Source organism: Pieris rapae, chromosome 2, assembly GCF_905147795.1.
Source record: "Pieris rapae chromosome 2, ilPieRapa1.1, whole genome shotgun sequence".
Taxonomy (NCBI): Eukaryota; Metazoa; Arthropoda; class Insecta; order Lepidoptera; family Pieridae; genus Pieris; species Pieris rapae.
Window position 1 is genome coordinate 8,048,637 of NC_059510.1, and position 23,477 is coordinate 8,072,113.

The window sequence follows — 23,477 nt, forward strand, 5'->3', positions numbered from 1 at the left end:
TTAAGACTTAGATTAATTCGTGGCACGTCAGAAGTTCATATATAAAGGGATTTAATGTAAGATAGGAATAAGTTTTTATTTTATTCTCGTGATGTTCAGATTTCAATTATCAGCCATCATAGTGTGTTTTGTTTTAAAACAGTAATAAATCTCATAATTATATAGGGAAGTGATCTGATTGAAAAAACTATTAATCTTTGCCGCGCAATTCGGTTACTTTTTATGGTAGCACACACGCGCAAGTAATTCTGGCTCGCGTGTGCGCACACGTACGTTTGTGTGCGTTAGTTTCGTGCACTTTGGGCAATGCACTCAACACTGACCTTGGATACGCAGCTGCATTCGTGGGGGGACAGCCCGCCAATTCGGTACTGGCGCGGGAAATTGGCGGTTTCTGGACGTTTTCTTTTTTTTTTGCTTAGGGTAGAATGTACTATAGCTATACAGTTTCTTCCAATATATTGGGTTTGTTGTGATGTTCTTGAGCACGATAAAAGCTTTATTTGATTTGTATTTTGTTTGTTGTGAAATCTAGTTTTTGTATTAAGTTTGACGATTGTATGAAGAATAGGTGTTTTTTTTATAGATATATTATATTTATATATACATATACCTTAACATAGGAAATATTATATTTTATACTTGTCGCTGTTATAAAATCGATTGTCATAGAAGTGCAAGAGCGAATGTGAGAGTGTGAGTAATTAGTAATTGTTAGGATGTCAAACTCTTTTAATTACAGTAATTTTCATAGTGCCAATAACAATTTTCTACTTGTAACAATGACGTGACTAGGGAAGCACCGAAGTAAAAACTAATTCCAAACAAAAGAAAACACGCTGTAATTTTTGTGATCGTCCGTTTTCTTTTATAAAACATTTTTCGTTAAATAAAAAACAAAGAGATGTTTTCTTCGACTTAGAATTTCCACCTCCTAATGGATGTGCTAATAATGAAAATGATGAGGGAGAGAAAAATATTTTTTTTTGTATCTAGCCAGTTAGAAAACAACCTTGCCTTTTAATCTAATTAAATTTTCTTTTCTGTATTTTTTAAATCATCTCCTTTTAGACTAACAGATTATTCTAAAGATTATACAAATATGAAACGTAAAACAGTAAATGTACATAAAAAGTAGAGTCTGAATCGAATTATTTGCAATTATTTTAATAGTATTCGTAGTTTCATGAGTAATAATTTAAAAATATAAGTACATCTTCCTAGATAAAGCAAGCAAGCAACATCAAAAACATAGCCGATCTTTTTATGACCCTAGTTTCCGATAAACATGAAATAGGGTAACGTTTAAAATTTGTACAACATACGCCATCTATGATTACTCCCCCGACATTTGTGCCGTGGCAGTTTGTACGACTTCCTCCGGCAATGTAAAAAGATAATAATATTTTATATTAAATTGGTCGTAGTTCCAAAATTTATCACTAGATGTCATAAACATCAGACTGTGTTGGTTATTTGATCATAGGGATAAAGTATCAAAATTATAAAATAATAATTCCTATTTTAGTTGTCAATTTAGTGTTTATGTTTTGATACATATTGGAAGTGATACGTTGTTGTTATTCATCTAAGTTTCGTTGTTGTCAACTTATGGGAGTCTATTGTCAGAGATAATGACATTAAATGTCCAATATTTAATGAAATGTTGCTGTTCTAATAAAACGTAAAGGAAGTGTTGGTATCAGACAAGCTGACAATTATATATTTTGAAGTTTGAATTCATTAACTATAAAAAAAAAATATTTTTAAGTCAAGTGAATTTTGCTTTTATAAGTAAATTATGTTAAAATATTAAAAAAAAATATTTTATATCAGTTTCAGACATAGGAAGTTGTTATACTTAGATTGGGAAATTTTTGTTTTAGTCTTGTCACCCTGACAACTATACCGTACGGATTCTACACGACGCACCACTATATTCTCAATTTCTTAAAAGTTAATAAAACCCGTTGAAAATGCATTCATCAAAATGGTAGAGTCATTGCAGATGTTTTTATTTCTTTTCAAATCAAAATACAGACGAAAATGTTCTTGGTTCTCGCCATTTCTGTGTTCAGTCTTGATCGTGTTATTGTTTTGTAATGGTGTTCTTACTAAGTGTAGTGATCACAATTGTGTGAAAGGAGTGTGTAAAAATGATACTTGCGTGTGTAATGAAGGGTGGCAGGGACCTGAGTGCCAGCACTGCGGCGGTAAAATAAAGTAAGTTCTACTTTTACTCGAAATTTTCAACTAGTTCAGTGACCCTATTTGACATCCAGCATTCAGCATGTCACCTGAGTAATTGCAAAAACATCGATGTAGGATCATCCAATTATATACTTTGGCTTCGTTATTTCCTTCAGAGTGAATAAATGAAGGTCGTTTTAACTTTCTAGGTTACGTGTTTAATGTGTAAGGGTTTTATAACATCAAATTGTGTTGATAATATTTTCTATTGGAAAAGTTTTTATATTTTCTTGTAATATGTTGAAGCTTTAAAATACATGTAGGGTTTGATACATGCAGACTTATGGAGAATCATATAAGGCTCTTACTATTTTCCCCCCTTATCCTAAATAGTTGTATTAACAAAATCAGTTTACAAATGCCAAGTTTTGTATTTGTTAAGAAACATAAGTAACACAGGATACAGCTGTTTTTTTTCTCTCCTTCTTTGCACTTGTTCTATTCAAATATTAAAAGTAAGGTTTCCTAAATAGGCTTAATTTTATAATTGTAAAGTACTACGCCAACAAAATGTTTATAATCTCTCTTAGTGTAAGAAATCAAGTAAGAAACTTAAACATATTTAACTTTATGGATCCACAAATTGTGATTCTGATTAAATTTAAATTTAGAAATTGAACTTCAAAAGTTTTTGTATACCCTGTGTTTTACTTTACTAATTTTTGTAACTGTATTCCAAACCATAATATATTTGTGCAGTAAATTTTCTTTAACACTTAAATATAAATTAAAGACATAAAAGAAAAATTAATAATATTATATGCCATAGTGTGTCATAGTATGCTATATATATGCTATAAATGCTACTATAAAATTTGTTCATATATTTATAATGTACAATAACAAAATATTTATATGTTTGCAGTAGGTCAGATTATGTATTAATATCATAGGTTGCATTGGTCCTCTTTACAATAAAGATACAATGTCTGTATCGTTTCAATAGACATGACATACTTAGTTGACTGATGTATGACTTCATAAAGGGAATTGAATATGACAAGACTACTAAATGAGTCTCATATTTAATAAAAATCAGCTATATATGGAAACAGATATAAATCATGACCATTAAAAATTCTACAATATTCATCTTTCTTCAATTTGCTTATTGATTATTTAAATGTTTTTATTTCTATACTAGTTGCATGAGCATGGTAACAATTAATTATCAACAGAATCTGTTCCAGTTTCAATTACATTATATTGTTGTTTCAATTTATTGTTCATTGTTACATGGTCATGGGTACAGCATATACAAATTCATTACCTTTGATAACATTGTATGTTAAAATTATAACAATGTGACCCTCAAACTTGTTTTTATGAAAGCATTGACATTTAAGTGATTTTGAATAGGTTATTATGATGTATGTGCATGCATTCCTGTAAAACTGTCTATGAAATTTAAATTTTACCAATTTATATGTTCCTCTTGTATTCTAAATTTTATCTCAATTGTAATACTCTAATATAACTTAAAAATACAGCTAAAATCTGTTATAATAACATCATAGGGACTACTAATATTTGGTCATAAATACCGATAATCGTAAAAGCCAATTACGTTCTTATTATATCTAGCTCAATAGAATTCAGCCAGGACCTTTGATGTTGGTGTGGTTCTTAATGATGTTGTAAACGTTTTTGACTGTAGTATTTATTATTGTTATTTTCATATTGTAACTTAAATAAAATGAATAAAAGATTTTTAGTTAAGATATATAGGCCTCTAACACATAATTGATTTCCTATTTACTTACGTTTCTTTAATATTCCTAATAGTTATATTAATATTGTAATATTAAATAATATTTATTTAAATTTAGTAATACCTAATAAAAAGTATACATATTTATTATTTCATACAGTTTTCATATGAACTTATCAGTTTTTTTTTACCTAATAAACCTTTTGATGTTTCAGATTAACAGAACTATCAGGCATCATAACAGATGGTGCAGGTAATTACAGTGTAAGCACACAATGCTCATGGCTTATATCACCTCCTGTTGTGCCTTCCCCCTCCCCTATAAGGATACGGTTGGAATCATTTGCAACTGAGTGTGGTTGGGACCACATGTATGTGTATGACGGTGATAGTGTAAGGGCTGAGAAATTATTGGCTGTGTTTAGGTAAGGCATAAGACATTTCTCTATTTTTAATAATATGTAGTGCATATTGACTACTCTTCAATAGCTTTTTATAGGTATAAAAAACTATTTATTGTACAAAACATATCATTTTACTTTCAAAGCATATATTTAACAGCGATTCTTGCGGTCCGTGTTTATAAGATTGTTATTAATAACAACTAATATTATTGCAGTGGTGTACTTGAAGAAGGGGAGTCTGGTTGGACGAGGCAAGTGATAGCGCGCTCTGGCAGTGCACTTATACATTTCTTCTCTGATGATGCGTACGCGATGGAGGGATTCAACGTTACGTACGCAACTTATTCGTGCCCATCAAATGATCATAGGACGAATTGTTCAAGTATGTACAGTGATAAAAAGTGTTAATATAATTGTATTATAAACTGAATTGGACAATTATGTTTGTCACTCTTAGGCCCATAATCTAGAACGTAAATCTAGTTTTAAGAGATATTAAATTTCAAAAAGTCTTTTTTTTTTAAATTCATTTATTAAGTTTGGAAGCGTTCAAGTATTTTTCGTGCATGTTAAACGTTACGGGGATTGAATTACGCGTAATTGTTAATATAAATATAAATCAGTGGCGCTACAACCTCTTTAGGTCCTGGCCTCAGATTTCTGAATCTGTTTCATGATCATTTTTTAATCTATTAGGCAAGTAGGTAGATCAGCCTCCTCACGTCGTCGACTTTTTGGGTCTAAGACATGTCGGTTTCCTCACAATGTTTACCTCCACCGTTCGAGCAATTGTTAATATAATTTTCTAATTTCTGGTATTTTACACAACATGATGGTAACTTTTAGATATAAAGAGTCACTGGGTTTCACGTGGTATACTTACTCCCTTTGACATATTAACAGTGTTCAATATCAGATATCTTTAGATACAACTTAGCATATGGGCCAGTATTTTGTAGTGTCACCCGGAAATTTGTATCAAGGTTTTTCATCAATATGTCTGTCAAACATTTTAAATACACGTGTTTACTTAACTTCGCTATTGCTTTATACAAAATAATATACACATTCTCAGAAAGTATTACACTTTAATGAATTTTAATTAAAAAAAAAAATCTCTTGTGATAGATTTTTTTCACGCTTTATTGTTACTTTCCAGATCATGGCGAATGCGAAGAAGGCACATGTAGATGCGAGTCTGACTGGATAGGGGTAGCCTGTGATCATCCTGTTTGTCCAGACAATTGTAATGCGGAATATGGTTCAGGGCAATGCACTCCACATGGCTGCGAATGTACACCTTCAAGAACTGGGTCAGATTGTAGTAAAGATAGTTCTCTGGGATCGTGGGGTTGGGAGTGGAGGGAAGAGGGAGAAGGAGGAGACAGGCCAGGAAATACCCCACCGGCAGTAGCAGGACATTCACTGTTAGTGTATGGAGATGACTTGTTAAGGATTGGTGGGGAGACTTTCTCGCAGGCGGAGTTTGTGTTCAGGTGGGTAATAAATTAAGTGAAACATTTGCTATGGCAAGAGTATGAAATAATTTCTTATTCCTCCATTTATTGACCACAATTTTTTCTTGAGTATGGTTAAGATTTTAAAACTAAATATAAAACTAAAGTTTAATCCGTAGTTGACTACAATGGAAGGAATTTTTTTTAAATATATTAATAGAGCCAGATTTAGGCACAATTGACCAAGTTAGTGCGGAAACTGAATCTACCAACCATAGAGTTTAACTACAAAAACTTATCTATATTGCATAATATAGCATATTAAAATATTTATGGTTGCTAGTATTGTTTGTTGTAAAAGAAAAAACTTGGCGATTAAAAAGAGTGGCGGAGAGTTTATTGCCAGTTCTTCTCTTCCGTTCTACGCCTTTGATTTAAGAACAGGCAGTAAATGTAAAATTAGAAGCATTTAATGTATATTTCTTAATTGACATTCATAAGTGTACATTAAGTTACTTACATGAATAAATGATTTTTAAATTTATTAATGGACCCCTCTTATTCAGGATGTATTTTCGACTTGCACATTGCTTTTATTAAAAATGTTAATCATTTTTTTATTGATATTTGGAGATTATTTGAACATTTGAATTGACTATACTTTTTCGCTTCAGATATAATACAGCGAAACGAGAATGGACCACTATGGAGGCTCGCGGGGAAATACTGGCCCCAAGATTCGCACACTCCTCCATAATCTATGGCAACGAGATTATTGTCTATGGAGGTGTTGTTGCGTCAGACGAGCCTGATAGAGGGTAAGATACAATAGTTTGACAAATTTATTTTAGATTTGACTACAATTATGTAAAATTAATTAACAGTTTAGATTCACAATTGTGGTCCAAAAATTAACTTTGAACGAAAGCTTATCATACAACTGTAATAATTTTGATTAATGTTAATTTAAATATTTATACATTAAATTGTCGGGTATCTGTTATAAGCTTCGTTCGTATATCACTCGATAGCGATATATTTCCTAGCATTAAGGAAGTTTGGAGTGAATGACCTTAATTCCAAAATTTAATTTTTTTTTCAGTGGTGGTCTAGCAGGCGTAGAAGGCCGTGGTGGGGAAGTGACCAACGAAGTATGGCGGGGAATGATAGACGCGGAATCCGTTCAATGGCGAAATGTCACACCCACTGCTTGCTCGCCGCATTACAGACCGCCGCTAGGACATTGTGGTACGTTTCGAAGGACCAAAAACTGTAAAGTAAAAACTAGCTTTGCTTCTTGTAAAATAATCTTAAAATGCGTGATTTAAGAACGTATTCTAGTATGTCAACTTATCGTAAATCTAGATTTAAATGTCAAATATTTTTTTTCTGTATGAATTATGACATGTTTGACTGAGCTCAAGACGAGATTGTGGCTTGAGATACGAATTAGAATATGATTTGTGTCCCATGCATCATTTACCTCACTGTGGTCAGATTAGGAAAAAGACAATCACTTTAGTTTTTAAAACTTGTAAAATATTAATAAATTTTAAAATGTATGCTAAGTAAACATGTTTTTAGGTGGCCTCCATTTATCTGGTCACACGGCGGTTTTAGTACATTTGGGCAAAACAAAGAAACCAGTGATGTTGGTATTCTTCGGGCATTCCCCGCACTACGGCTACATGCATTTGGTACAGGTGAGACAGACCATTATAATATTGGAAGAGGGATTTTTCAAATTCGCCTTACTTATACGCTTATTAAGCTGCAAGTGTTTTTTTCTACATATTTTATTATTATAGTTTATATTAGGAGTTTATAATATTTAATTATTTATTTGATTAAACATTAATTTGGCTGTTTATACTCTGATTTTTAATTCCGTAGAATTCTGACAGCTTTCATTTTTTGACATGTCTGAGATAGTAAACCTTTTTGGCCGGGCACATTTTTCAATTTCAATAATAAAAATAGTCTGAACATTTATATATACATTTTATATGTTACTGAATATATCAATTTTATTCAGTGCGATGCTTCACACGCACTGAATAAAATTGATATTGCTTTAACGTCGACTGATAATAATGCCCCTTTTCATCACAAACAGTAAAAACGCACAAGTAGGAATAATGTTTTTTAAAGGTGATTAAACCTGGAATTAGTAGACAGTGATGCCAGCTATATAATAAAATAAAGTAATTAAAGTTAATTCGCTATATTGTTCGTCTCATTGATATATGTTATTTTTGTATTACGCCACTTGAGTAAGTAAATATTTAGATTTACCTTTTTGTAGGTAAAACACAAAACATACGTAGCATTTTTTATTGCCCTTAAATGGGTATCTATTTTCCCATTTTTGGTGCAGAATTTTTCTTGTAGCAACACTTATGCAATGTCAGAATTCTACCTAATGAAAAATCAGAGTATAGTTATTTACGACTGGAGATATCATTTATAGTTTAAAATTTCTCTCAAATGTATATGTTATTGTTGTTGCCAGGTCCTCGAACCCGCTTGTCAGATCTAGACGATACTTTTGTAAGATATAATTGAGTATATAACTAATTTTGTGTTTGTTTTTATGTTAAAGTCGTATCTACAGAATGAAGGCATCTCCAGGATTTTATATGAAATGTTCTGGTTTTACAGGAGTACTACATAGACGAAGGTATATGGTCAGTTGCGGTCACGCGTGGGTGGCCAGCTCGTGCGGGCTTCGGTCACACGGCCGCGTACGACGATTTATCACGTAGAGTGTACGTGCACGCGGGATTAGTATCGGAGTCGGAGGCCACTCAGGTTAGTTCGCTCTCTGAATTAGATTTTTGTTCTAACAATTATCAAATAAACACTCCTATAAATAGTATCTCTCTCTAAAAGATAATTAATAAAACATATATGTTTTATTTATTTATTGCCCCGTTGGGATGTGGATTTTACGACTATGCATATGGCGTAAATAAGTTATTATAAGTAAGCTCATATCTAATAACTGATATTCATACAATATAAGTAGGTAAAACTTAACAATAACTCGTTTCGATTTAGTTATTCAACAATTATTTTACTTTAAACGTATACGTTATTTTAGTGTACGTATACGTTGTTTAAGTTACGTATACGTACGTTTGACTGCGTATACAATTTTACTTATTTTAAATTTGTAATTCCAGGCTCCGTCAGCGGCGTTGTACGAATACGAAATTGAGACGCGTATATGGAGGCCACTACCTTCCGCTCCCACGCCCCGATATTTACATTCAGCTGTATTTGTGGCACCAGGTTACTTTCTATTTAAATTATCATAAATATACATTAAATAGTGCAGTCTATTAAACAAATGATTAAAATTATCTAATTGGCTGATTTTTTGACAACAAAGTATAGGCAGTAAAAAATAATGTTGGCATAGAATTAGGAGCAAAAATACATTTAGCGTTTGCAATGTCTAATTTGTGTTTTGACCATTTATAGTAAAGAATAGTTTTAGTTAATCTTTATTTTTGTTTTATTAGGGTTGCACTGTCTACTTTGTTATGATAACTCTTAACATTGTTTCATGTATATCACGTTTTTGGCTATTACATATTCAAAAATCAAAAACTTATTAAACCATAATTAACTAATTATGATTAAAGTACACTGTTGGTCTTGCCTTCAGAGTGCGAATTTCATCTTTGAAGTCGTAGGTTCGATCCCCGGCTGAGCACCAGTGGACTTTCTATGTGCGCATTTAACAATCGCTCTCGAACTGTGAAGGAAAACATCTTGAGGAAACCGGCTCACCTTAGACCAAATAGTCGCCGGCGTGTCAGGCACAGAAGGCTGATCACCTACTTGCCTATTACATTTACAAATGATCATTAACAGATACAGAATTCAGAGACAACTATTACTTATATTCTATTCTTATACTAGCTCTTACTTCATACAAGTTACTAACTACTTCATTTTAGAATTATCAATCTATTTAAATATGTATCTGTATATGTGATCTCTCTATCTATTGCTTTCAGGTGTAATGTTAGTGTACGGTGGTAATTCACACAACGACAGTGCAGTCGCATCTGTGTCAAACCCTGCGACTGCAAAATGTTTCTCTGGGGCTGCCCTTTTATATGATGTTAGGTAAGATAGAATATTATTAAGCTATGATTTATGTAATAGATAATTCATTTAAATAATAGAGAGTAACATGGTATACGTAGATAGATAGATTTATGTATCAACAACTTGTGCATTACCCCATGTTCCATATTTGGAACTGAACGTAATAATCAACATAATAATTGAAATACACGTATTATGTGTGTATAGTGACAAATTTATTTATGGAAAATTGACGAATCACAATTGTTGCAAATAATAAGTATTGTTACGAAGACGGGTCGACTACGTTAGAACGCCGTACGACAAGGACGGAGCAATGTGCGAGAAAGAGATAGATAGTTGTTCTAGAATTGTGCAGTCGTTACTCGGTAGCAATCTTGCTCTAGAGTTCTCGAACATCGTTACTATAAACGGATTGCTCTATATACTTTCAATGTTTTTGTAACAATTTTATATTTCGGTAACGAGACCGTCCGAAAAAGACTGAAACTAACTTTTTTTTGGTGACAATGTGTTAAGACAGTGACAACTGACATTAAATTTTTTTTTTTATACCTTGCAGATGTCAACAATGGCTGCCTGCACCGATGGGTCCTCTATCGGCTAGAATAGGCAGTGCAGCGTCAGTCTTACCCTTACAAGACCGTCGAACCGCTATCATATACGCTGGGTAATCGTTTTATTTAAAATAGCTGCGCCCGCAAACTTCGTTTCGCATTAATAAAACAAAAAAATAAAACTTGGCGATTAAATGTAAAATTAGAAGCATTTATTGCATATACATCATACATACATAACATATACATCTGTATAAAAATATATATATACATTTGTATATATATATTTTTTGAAGTTCATAAGTGTAATTGTGTGTTACCTATGTGAATAAATTATTTTTGACTTTATTAGATACATTTTGAGATGAAGAAAATCATAGGATAATACAGATAAATCAAAATCACAGCTATAATGCGTCATAAATTTTATTTTATTTTTTCCAAAGTGATCTCTCAGTTTTTAATAATTTATAAATTAAATATTCAGGTTTGACGGCCGTCTTCGTTCAGATGCCCTTAAATTTACTGTTGGTGATAAATGTTCGTCGCGCTCAGACGAAGCCGCGTGCCTGAATACAGCGCAGTATGGACTTGCCTGTGTGTGGAAACAGGATAGCTGTATTGCGGTAATTTATTTATCTATTAGTGTAAAAGAGAGTGAGGTTGTTCATAAAAAATCTATTTAAAGCTAACAATGGAAGGAAAATATAATAATATAGAAATCGAAGGTAACAAATATAAAGAAGAAATCAATTATGTAGAAAATATTTCAGACTACCTTCAGAGATGCTTCCAGAATTTTCTATTTATTTAAAAGAATTATTTTTTTTAGATTGAAGAAATTGGTTGGAAGGACTCGTTTGATAGTTCTGTAAAAGCCTGCATGGCGCCACCGGTTTTCGGTAAGTATTTAATGAGTTGCAGATATAATAATATTAAAAAGTGGAGTACATTTTATAAATAATAAAAAAGGCTCGTAGCCATGGCAACAACGACCATAAATAACCGACTTATTAGAAAACGTAGACTACAACCGTGGAGGCAATCACACTGCGTTGCCATGGTTACGATTATTGTAATGGTTACAAATACCTACTAATCTTAATAATAATATATAACACGGCAGTAAGTTTACAAATAAACAGTTTTTTTTTTGTATATGTTACTTTTAGCAACCAGAAGTGATAATTAAATAAAAAAATAAACAATTGGAAATAACCTATGAAGTGATTTACTCTTGATGATTAAGAAAACACGGCATTCTCAAAATCACACTAAAATTATCTTAAAACTGACTTATACAAACAAAACAACACGACTTTAGATATTCTAAAAACACAACCGTTAATCTTAAAACAATTACACAAAATCACACCGAATAAAAATAACATGGAACAAACTCACAGTACGCGGCTTCGAAACCAACGACCACTCTAGTCAACGTCCGGGCAGCGAATGCCAGCGTGCCCTTTTTTTTTGTTTTTTTTTTTTGAAAGGAATCTCGCTCTTAGCTCAGCCGGAAACTTAGCTCAGCCGGAAACTTAGCTCAGCCGGAAGCAAGCGTGCCACACTGAGGCCTTTCTTTTATAGTAATCTGCTTATATTACAATATATCATATTTTTTTCGTAGATGACCGTCGATGCGCAAGCGCAGAATATTGTGAGTCGTGCGCCGCTGCAAATTGCGCATGGTGCGGTGCGTGCATGGCTTCCTCGCATCACTGCGTCAGGCATTCGCATCAGGTTAGTATTTTAATACAATTTTTATTTAATTACGGAAAATGTCTATGTGAGAGGTTATACGCACAAAGAAAATAAAATTTATGTAAAAGAGTAGACGTTATATTTAGGCCCGTATTTAGATCGTCAATCAAATATCATCTCGTTTCAAAAGCTTTTTAACCATTCTTTCAGCGTGAAGTTTTTGACAGCGGTCAAGAAGAGATTGACTATCCATGATTCTGTTTACCGATTTTTTTGGTGAAAATTTAAGTAAACTTTTACTGCACATAGTACATATAGTAGTTTGTTACATAGAATAAAATAAAATGTTTTCACCGTTTCTTGGTAATAGCTTGAAGCAGTGATGAATGTAAGAATGCAATAATGTAAATAATAATTTATTAAGAAAGAGAATTCTTTTTTATACTTCTTTGGCGTAACAAAATAAAAATCTTTAATAAAAAAATATATTTCGCCTTATTCTATGTTTGTAGAAAAAACGACACTCACAATAAAAATAAAATGCCGACTGTAGCTAACTTCAGCGAATCGGTTTTTTGTGACTGTGTGCGCGAATTGTAAAATTTTAATCTAATATTTTTTTCTCTAATGCGCTAATTGTATAACTTCAAAAATAAGAAATTCTTTTTAAAATAGACACAAAATCATTAGTAAAATGTCAAAATCTTTCAATTGTGGTCGCAGTCTACTTTATCTCCTCTTTTCTCAGATTGCAGTGAGTGTGGAAGAATGCGGGTCAGGCGGGTCTGGCGGTGAGATGTGTGCGCGGTACCACTCCTGCGCAGCCTGTCACGCCCACCTCCACAGACATCCCCACGTTAGTGTACAATTGTTTTAGAATCGTTTGGTTATGAAAAAAATTACAGTGTATCAATTTTTTTTTTTTGGGTTTTCAGGGTTCCGAGGAGTTGAGCCAACGAGCTTGTTACTGGGATTATGATTCAGTTAAATGTCGTCCAGCTAATACTACTACAGATTTAAGGTAAGAAGGTATTATAAAGGGCCAACGCCCATTCTTAACAGATTTGCTACACAAAATGTTTTTGTAATACATATATTTATTTATTTTATATTTTTTTAAATCAGTTTAATATGCCTTTCAATTAACAGCTTAGCCTCTTAAGTAACGGCCTAGAAGATATTCAGCCAGTTGCTCAAGCAGCTAGACAAACGAGTTGGATCGAAGACGTTTCATTACTTGCCCAGCCAGTTGACTGTTAATTTCAATCAAGTCTTTTTTAACTTTCTGCCAGTCTAAAATTTGAAACGAAACATCAAACAATAAGTATGGCGTCGGCATACCACAACTTTGATGGTTGTTTCCAAAGTTTAATGAAAAAAAAAATAAGTAGGATAGAAGAGGGTAGTAAAATAATGTGAATTTAGCTGTCTGAAGACAAGTCTGACTGACTCAAGCAATTTAATTTTTAAAGATTTTTTTTATGTCTGTCACATGGTCACTCTATTGTGCGAATGGCCTAAGCATTAGTCAGTCAGTTTATTGAATGTTGTAATAAATGCTACGGCTGAATATTTTTCAGGCCCCTAGTTAAATGGCGCTGTGTAGTTAAAAAGGCTAGGCTGTTAATCGAACGGATTATTAAACTAGGCTGCGACATATATATAAAGTTTTTGTTGTACTTAAAACAAATTTCTTTTTATTGTTTACCAGAGACGTAGTTAGCGGTTTTTCGACTTCCCAATTCGTATCTCAACTCATAATCTGTTGCTGTCAAATGACAAACTTCATTTAAAAAAAATAGTTTGAAGCTGTTTAGATGATTCCCTTAAGTAGAACGTCCCGACATGCTTGATTTTATTTATTAACCCGGTATTTCAATGAAAGAGTATGTAATTTAAATAAAATATAATAACACATAAATGTATGTAATTTCAGAAGCGTGGCCGCAACTAGTGGTTGCAACGCAGCGTGCGCGACGTTGACAACGTGCGCTAATTGCACGGCCGAGGAGTGTATTTGGTGCGCTTCTACGGGACGGTGTGTTGATAAGGTAAGGTAAAATGTATACCGGATTTTAACTAACGAATATTATTATTACAGTCATCTAATTAATATGAATTGATGTTTATACTTAAAGATAATGAAAGACAATATTAATCGATTCATCGTGAAAAGTGAACGATAATTTACTAATTATCTCTCGCATTTTAGATCACATTATACACAAATAATAATTTTCCCTTCAAAGTAAAAAAAACATCAAACAAAAAGTTTTTAATTATTTTTTTTTGTGTGGATCTAGAGCTCATTGACTAAGCTTTTTTTAATAAAAAAAAGAGTTTCGTTCTTCTCACCAACATATACATTTTTCGAGTTTATAAACGGAAGTTGTTACATACATATGTAATTACTATAAAAATAATGTTTCATTAATATAATATTTTTACTAAAAATACAATAACTACTAATATCGATTCTTCTGTTGACAAACAGAATGCATATGGTGCTTCATTTCCCCTTGGTGGATGCCGTGCCTGGTCGACTAACGGATGTACTTCCAATCACGTAACCGGATGTGCTGCTCACGTATCCTGTGCATCATGCAGAGCAGAACCAGCGTGTGGGTGGTGTGATGATGGGGCTGGAGGGGGAAGGGGTATATGTCTTCCGGGAGGGGAGAGACGTCCGCACCATCCACATGTTTGTCCACATCGACGGTAAGATATTTTTAAGAGCATCTATATATTTTTCTGAATGCAAGTTACATCAAGACTTCGCTTAATAAATGGCTCGAACAATAACTTAAACTTTAATTATTAGATTTAAAAATGATCATGGAACAGATTCTCTCAGAAATCTGAGGCCAAGATCTAAAGAGGTTTTTGTGCCACTGATTTTATTTTAAAGTGATGGAGAATTCTTAAGAGGCCGGCAACGCACTCGCGAGCCCTCTGGCATTGAGAGTGTTCATGGGCGGCGGTATCATTCGGTTCTATAAAAAAAAAGAATAAAATTGTTAGTTATTCATTAAAAATACAGCATTTAATTGGAGTTATTTCATAACTAACCAATCTTTTAGTTATGGTATTTATATTTTTGACAGTTGGCACTTCACCCGCTGTCCCGCATGTCAGTGCAATGGCCATGCGATATGTGACAGTCAGAATCGGTGTATTCAGCCGTGCGCTGCGCGAGCTGTGGGAGACCATTGCGATGTCTGTGCGCCTGCGCACTGGGGATCGCCACTTAACGGGGGAGTGTGTCAACGTAAGTATAATAAAACTATGTAATCATTTTAGTATAATCTGTTGTATAATAAAACTATGTAATCATTTTAGTATAATCTGTTGTATAATAAAACTATGTAATCATTTTTCATCATTTAGTATTTCAAAGTATTTAAGGCTTTGAAAATATTCATGCACACAAATACAAAAAACATTACGGGCCTGTTTCACAATGTATGGATAAAGTGCCAATTAACTATGCAACACATAAATTATTCGAAAGATAAAAGTTCCAAATAAGATACTTGGCATTTCATGACAAATATCTGACAGTACGTGAAACGCAATAATACTGTTTATCCTACAAATAAGTAACAAATAGCTTATTTGGAACTTATCCGGACATTGTGAAACAGGCCCTTATAGTAACATAATATCTTTTGACATCCATGTAGTCATCAAATAGTTTTTAGTTAACTTATTTTTTTAGTAATCTAGTTGACCGTTTTGTTTCTTTTTATCTTTAAATTTGTTTGCCTACTCTATGCGCTTTTTTGTTATGACTGCTGTGGATTGGAAGCCTGGTTATCCATATCACAGGTGCTTACAGCAGAAACTAGCCTCCCAAAACCTTCGTAACAGCAATCGTATAGTTTGTTTCAAATGTTATATGGGAGGAGAAAACCTTCGAATTTTCTTTCTAAATTTAAGATTCATGTACCCTCTCGATACCCCAGGCATCCCGTTATTCCATTTGTCCCTCCTTTCCGTAGAACGCGTTTTGGTCAAAGCTCCCCGATATCCAGATTAAGCATTCTGATAAACAAGCTAAGTCTGGATATCCATAGTTGCTCCCCTCACACTTTAAAATCGATTTTTGTTTAGTTTTTTGTAATGTTTGTTTTGTTTCGATTGATATTTGTATGTGCTCTAAACGAATGTCATGTTTGCCTCTAAGTGCTTGTCACATTAAAAACTGTATTTTATGTTTGTTTTTATCAATGTATCAGTGTGCCGAGCGTTGGCAAACTTTATCAATAAAATATAAAAAAAGGTTTCGAGTAAAAAGTCGATAACTCTGTTTCGCCATTAGTTCGCATTTTCATTTATTTATAATTACATTTTAAATAATTATGAATAGATAACTTCTGGGTGAAGTTCTAACATAATATTTACTAGCTTATCTCAAAGCTAAACGGCTCCACACTTATGTCAAAGGAAGTTATAAATGTCTTTATATTTCAGCTTGTGAATGTAACGCGCAAGCCGTCTCTTGCGCGGCGGACACTGGTCGATGCTATTGCAGTACCAAGGGATTGGCCGGAGATCGTTGTGATAAGTGCGATAATACTAACCATTATCACGCCGATTTGTATAACAAGGGGTGTTATTGTGAGTTAAGATTCGAGATCTTTTGCTTATAAATGTTTTTAAAATTTATTTACTGTGACAAATGAATACATATAGTGATAATAAGATTTAACGGATCAAGATTTATATAATTTAATTAGAATAATATAAGTTAAATTAGCTGAATGTATAGTAATTAGGTTTGCTGAAGAGTGATAAAAAAGTGTTAAATTTAATATTTCCAGACGACCTAGCTGTCGACTACCAATTCACCTTTAACTTATCGAAGAAAGAGGACCGTCACCTATCCGCGATCAACTTTCGAAATGCGCCCGTAAAGCCTGATGTAGACGCGGACTTCAGTATAACGTGCTCGGCCCACGCACGTATGAATCTCACTGTGCGTACGCGTACGGATCCGGCAGAGCGAACGCTCTTCAGCGATGTTAATTGCACCAATTTTAGATATAAGTGAGTATTATAAAATTCTAAGTAACTGAGGCATGATGCATTTCTGTGTGTGTTTATATATTATTTACTACTATATAAATTGCAGTAAACCTGCTTACGTATACTTGCCTCCAAAAAAAAATTTTTTTGCACTTACAGAATATTTTATATAGTGTAGTTATCAGTGGCGAAGGGTGAAATTTTGGCAAAGGGAAGCCGGTCCAAAAAAATGTTGAACAGCACTCTATATGAATTAAAGCCATAATAACAAACAAAATCCACAGTATTTAACCAAATCTGCGATTAAATTACCTTACAGAATCAGTCACAGTTTAAATAACACAAATATTAAAATATAACAAACGAAATCATCACGCACCAGTGGTATAGGAACACATGTCACATACTAAAAATAATCTATTTTCAACCAAACGAAATGGAACGCGAAAATATGCCAAAAAAAAAGAATATGACTTGCGAAGGATTTCATTATAACGCTAATTCTTTTTAATTTTGTCGTGTTTTCTTTCTCCCGTGCCGTGGTTCAATAACAATAATTTCTTTGTCTCTTTCTAATAGAGGAGAGGAGAGAACTGCAAGCCGGTCGCGATCAGCCTTATCTTTCTTTAAATTTTACGTACAGTTAGCGAGCATTAGAAAGAGATGGTTTGACACGCTCTGTCTCTTTTCGCCTCATAGTAAAACGTTGGCCGAGATAAGCTGTAATTCGTCGAGTTACCTTTAATGTAATTTAGGTACGAAAAATTGACGCGCTGATTAATTTACGACTATAAAATGAAATGTGATACTTAGGGTATTGCTAAGAATTACTATTGCTATTGTAAATCGCGCAGGCATTTAATTAATAATACTTTGTTAATGAAATAGAATGTAAATACTTTTGTATGAATATGGAACTGATTTTTGAAAGGTAACCCGGTGGGAATCGGCTTGTATGGACTCTTCGCCACTGGTAGTTATATGTGTAGTATTTTATATGTGTAGTCTGGTTCATACTAACGACTATATTACGGAACAATTTATCTCGGTGGCTGATTCATAATTCGTTAAAAAAATCTAAGTCTCAGATTTCAGTATGCGATTAATGATCATGTCAATCTAATAGGCAAGTAGGTGATCAGTCTCCAGTGCCTGACACACGCAGTCGATTTTTGTGTCTAAAGCAAGCCGGTTTCCTCACGATGTTTTCCTTCACCGTTCGAGCAATTGTTAATTGCACGTTGAATTGACGACGTTCGACGATCTCGGGAATACGTCGCACGCTGAAGCCAAACATTGCTCGTTCATTTGTTTAAGAGAAATACAAATAGTTCTAAAAATAATCAAAGTAAAGGCCCTTTCAATACAGGTTCGCGAAATCGGAACACGCATTCGGGGTCGAGGATAATGTTACGTTAACAACATTCTTCGTCTACGTATACGACTTCCGACCTCCGCTATGGATACAGATCTCGTTCTCGCAGTATCCGAAATTAAACCTGCAGCAGTTTTTCATCACGTTTTCCTCGTGCTTCCTACTGCTGTTGCTAGTTGCTGCCGCTCTGTGGAAGATTAAGCAGGTATGGTTTTGATAAGACGTGTTCTTTTTTGGTTTAGAATCGTTGACGTCTTTTGTAATTTAATTTAAGATTAATATAAAGTAAATATAGTTGCTTGCAATTAAATTTTTGAACTTCTTTAGTGATTTCAACCCGGATGCAACGGAAAAAGCGAGTGAAAAAAAAACAAATACACACTAATTTAAAGTTTATTTCATTTTATGCCACGTTATATTTTATGAATTTATGTCTGTCTCTTTTTACTGTTGATTTTTCATTTCAGTTTTTACCAAATTAAAGATTGATAAAATATTTTTTCTGTGCCATATGAATATTTTTTTGCCACGAATCGAGTTCGGTACTAAGTTGATTAAATTCGCCATTAAAGGGAATCAATTTATTTTAAATCGGTTCACACATTTTATGTTACAGTTAAAGTGTTATTAGTCGAATTTAAAATTGTATGTGTTTCCAGAAATACGACTTATACAGAAGAAGGCAGCGTTTATTTGTAGAAATGGAACAAATGGCTTCGCGGCCTTTTAGTCAAGTTTGTGTCGAGCTTGAGAGGGGCGGGGGAGGTAAGATTCGTCAAGTATATTTTAAAACCATAATGATACATATTATATGTACATTAATACAAACTATATATTTAGTACAATTCATTTATCAATTAATATATTTGTATCTATTAAGTAAGACGCAATTTTTAGTTTAACTGTATCCTCCTGATCAGTTATGTAATATCCTTAACGTGGATATTTGCAGCAGCAACTATTTAGCAAAAAACGGTTTATTTATCGGTCCATTCGTTTTAGCTCCGAGGGTTAAAAATAAACATACATTTGACTGTCGATAATGTAATTATTATATTTATTAATAATTGGTAATATATATATATATAGTTAAAATATAGAACTTTGATCAAACTCCTATTTACTTGAGCCGCCCCACTCCGTTTATTTAAACGTTTGAAATTTATCTCTGATCCATTAGATATAATAAATACTAATACTGATCTACTATCTATACTTATCATATATATATATGTATAGATATATATATGTCTCTCTCTATAAATGTATATAAAATTTAAAGCCTATGTAAACACTTAGGTGCAGGTGTCCCCGCCCCAGTAGCTTTAGAGCCCTGCAAGTGGGGCAGAGCGGCAGTATTATCACTACTCGTAAGGCTACCTACGGGCGGCACGGGTAGGGCTCCGCCCCTGGGCGGACTCGCAGTGGCCTCAGCCCTTGTCACTTTGGGACACCACCATCATGACCGAGCTGATAGGTATGCTATTTTTTTTGAGTATGTTGGTATTTCTATTTCCCGTATACTTTCATCATAAATTTTATACTTTACGACATTAAAAAATATTTGGAATATTTTGTACTGTTATTTTCGCTTAGATATTATATATGATCTACACCATATATATGTAATATGTATATATATATATATATAAATATTTTCTAAGAAATATTGTTATAAATTAATTGAATAATTTTTATATTGTTCCAGACCTCGGAATCACAACCAGTGTAAATAACAAATGTAAGTGTACATATTAGGGCTCGAACACGCTCCGGATAATACTCATATGTGTATAAACTGTGCCAGTCCAGTGTAAAGTTTATCTTTTCTGGTTAAGCCGTTCTGAGTTAGTTTCCGTCATATTGGTGCCAATTGACACGGACTATTGCTATCTTGCTCATTATGCATGCGGTGTAGAGGACAGCTATCGTTTGTTTTGCTATAGAATGCTAAATACGTATTTAGTTGAGCGTAAAGCTATATTTATTCTTTTACAATATTTATTTAATCATGGTTAAGATTTATTGAAATTAAATATTCTAAGATTTATCGTCTAATAGGAGAATCCGGACTGAAGGACCACAATCAATTTTGGTCCTTCGATACGGATTCTCTGATGCAATATTTTATTAAATCAAATACGAAATAGATATTTATATGGTTGCTTATATTGTAAAGTCTGATATCCAACAATTTATTTAAGCAATAATAGCAACTAATTATATAAAATTAAATAGATTTAATGATACTTTATCATGAATTCAACAGCCTATGAAGTATTTTTATCTAGTATCATATTGATTATGTACAATAAAAAAATATTTTCTGATTGGTAGGATTTTTATATTTTACAGTAGTGAGTTTCAATGTGTTTGGATATAAAATGTATATTCGATAAGAATGTATATATCGCATCGACTATTATATTTTTATGACTGAAGTGTAAATCGTGTATAAAAGGCTTAATGAATGCATTTAATTGTAGCTCAAGTATTAAGTTTTCTGTTTGGGAAATGGATCCTTTTATTTTTCCATTTGAATCCCGTAAAATCAAACACCGGTTTGAGTTATTAAGGATTTCGACCTTTAAAATGGCATTTTTAAATTTAAAGGTGTCAGATGAAATCAGAGTTAGAAGCTTAAAACTGAAAGCTTCAAAATATGTCCAATAAATCGGAATCTTTGACAATCTAATTTAGGGTCAATAAATACCACCGTGAAATTGTTCAGCACCCTTATCACCACTTGATGTGCTTTTACCTTTAAGATACCGTTCAAGTATTACGTAAGCAGATTTACTGCAATTAATTCCCCCCTTCCCCCCCTCTACTTGTCATGAAAAGTAGGCAAAGCTCTCACAAATGATAGTACATCAACGTAAATTTTTTTTGTAGGAATCCTCGAAAAAAATGCATTTCGTTTTTTAGCATACACAATGTGTAGGTACTATGTATCCCCCCCCCCACACCCCCTATAATGCGTACGTAATACTTGAACGGCCCCTAAGCAAAAGTAATAAATAGTATATTATGTTGTTTCGGAATTATTAGCAGTGATAAGTGATCCCATGAATAATTGTTAAATTGAATCATAAATGCAAAACAATCTTGTCCCATAAAATTTTACTAAACATCGTTTGTTAAGTAAAATAGACATTTCTAAATTCCAAAGTCCAAGGAAAATTTTCCCCAAACATATAGTATCTCAATTCACATTGAAATCATTAAAAAACAGTACTTTTTCTTCAAAATTATCTGCATTACTCTTAATGAGACTAAATTAAAATAAGCATAATACAATTTTGCATTTATGTTCAAATTAAAACAGTTAAAATTGTTGATGTCTGGATTTTTAGGTTCATACGTTTGAGTAGCCATTCGGATGAAGTTATTTGTTGTAGTCATAGATTATAGTTTAAGTATTCTATTCGTGTTGATTAATACATTTAGCTTTACGTTTTATATTTTTCCCCACATTAGATACTGCCAGTGTACATCACACTATTTTAAGTTGATATATCTTGAACACTAGTTATTGATAAGTTTTTATTTGTAGTAAATTTACTAAAAATAACTTCGTCAGCCCTTTGAAATATACCTCTGAATTAAAAAAAGGAAATTCAAAATGTCGACCTTTTTTATGATGAACGGTCCAGAACAAGTGGCTTCGGACATATTATTGTTTCGAAAATAAAATAAATAATAAAATACTAGTAAAAAGCATGTTTATAATAAAACTAATTGTGATGGTGCAACATATTTTAAAATTACTTCTAATATAAAAAGTATATAAAAACTAATAACTAGTGCTTGAGTATAAGGTATTCTAATTTGGAATATACGAACCTTTTATTTTTTCAAAAGTCAAAAATCATTTATACAGGTAACAAAAAGTACACTTATGAACGTCAAAAAATAAATATACATTAAATACTTATAATTTTACATTTACTGCCAGTTTTCAAATGAAGAACGGAAGAGAAGAACTGGAATAAACTCTCCCCCACTCTTTTTAATCGCCAAGTTTTGTTTGTTTTCAAAAGTAGGTAAAAAATAAGAAGGTAAACAAATCACCAAAATTTCCCTTCGCCGTTCACTAATGCCTAAGAATATGGATATTCTAGGAAAGGATACCTTCAAATACTTCCATATGTGTCAAAAATCTAAGAACTTTTTTATAATAATCACTCTTCATAAAAATATAACTTTTTAAAAGCCTTATTTACCGTTACAAAGGCAAGGACCTGTCTTTGAAAAAATACCTGAAACTTTCTATGATCTCGTTTTCTTCATCGAGTTTTCAAATTTGAAATTCAATTTATAAATGACGTTTTAATAAAATATTATTATTTCGAAAAATGAAATTAGGTTTTTAGCCCATATAAAATTATATCTGCAGGTCTGCTTACATAGTTGCCAAATTAATTTTGTGTTCAAATATATATATTTTTATATAAAATTATTGTATTTAGATATATGAAAGTAGCTTGTTTTGATAATCGCTTCGAATTTTTATATAAATTGTCTTGTTATAAAAATTATGTATTTATATTACACACCTTAAATAATACACCAATTTTGTATAGAAACTTTAAGTTACAGTGTTTGTAGTCACTTTCTTTAGTCTTAAAACTAGATGGCGTTGTAAACAATGGTTTTGGTAGCAGCGAGCTAGTGGCGCCATCTATTGATGGTTGTCTGTAAATGTGTACCACACTCTTATGTAAAATACGTACCATTTTCGAAATAGACGTGTAATTTTGTTGAAATTAAAATAAAATATAATGTATAGTTGTAAGCGTGTAACGTTGTAAATATCCTGATATAAATTATTGTATTTCATAATAAAATTTAACGAACATTTACTGT

At 32.6% G+C, this 23,477-nt stretch overlaps 1 protein-coding gene across 2 annotated transcripts; it reads left to right on the forward strand.

Annotated features, from left to right (window-relative positions):
- Positions 1-1,902: 1,902 nt before the first annotated feature.
- LOC111002880 (attractin-like protein 1) lies at positions 1,903-23,471 on the forward strand. 2 transcript variants are annotated; one of them, XM_045632260.1, is made up of 25 exons: positions 1,903-2,223; positions 4,177-4,386; positions 4,581-4,747; positions 5,525-5,861; positions 6,497-6,640; positions 6,925-7,070; positions 7,407-7,525; positions 8,484-8,633; positions 9,008-9,116; positions 9,851-9,962; positions 10,507-10,614; positions 10,989-11,127; positions 11,334-11,403; positions 12,132-12,244; positions 12,954-13,061; positions 13,141-13,226; positions 14,142-14,256; positions 14,700-14,923; positions 15,310-15,473; positions 16,679-16,825; positions 17,029-17,254; positions 18,588-18,813; positions 19,268-19,373; positions 19,908-20,085; positions 20,317-23,471. In XM_045632260.1, the coding sequence occupies exons 1-25, from the start codon at positions 1,991-1,993 to the stop codon at positions 20,342-20,344; spliced, it is 3,765 nt and encodes a 1,254-aa protein (XP_045488216.1). In that variant the 5' UTR covers positions 1,903-1,990; the 3' UTR covers positions 20,345-23,471. The 2 variants fall into 2 exon arrangements, with proteins under 2 accessions (XP_045488216.1, XP_045488220.1); XM_045632264.1 differs by having other exon boundaries at positions 18,603-18,813.
- The last annotated feature ends 6 nt before the right edge of the window (positions 23,472-23,477 follow it).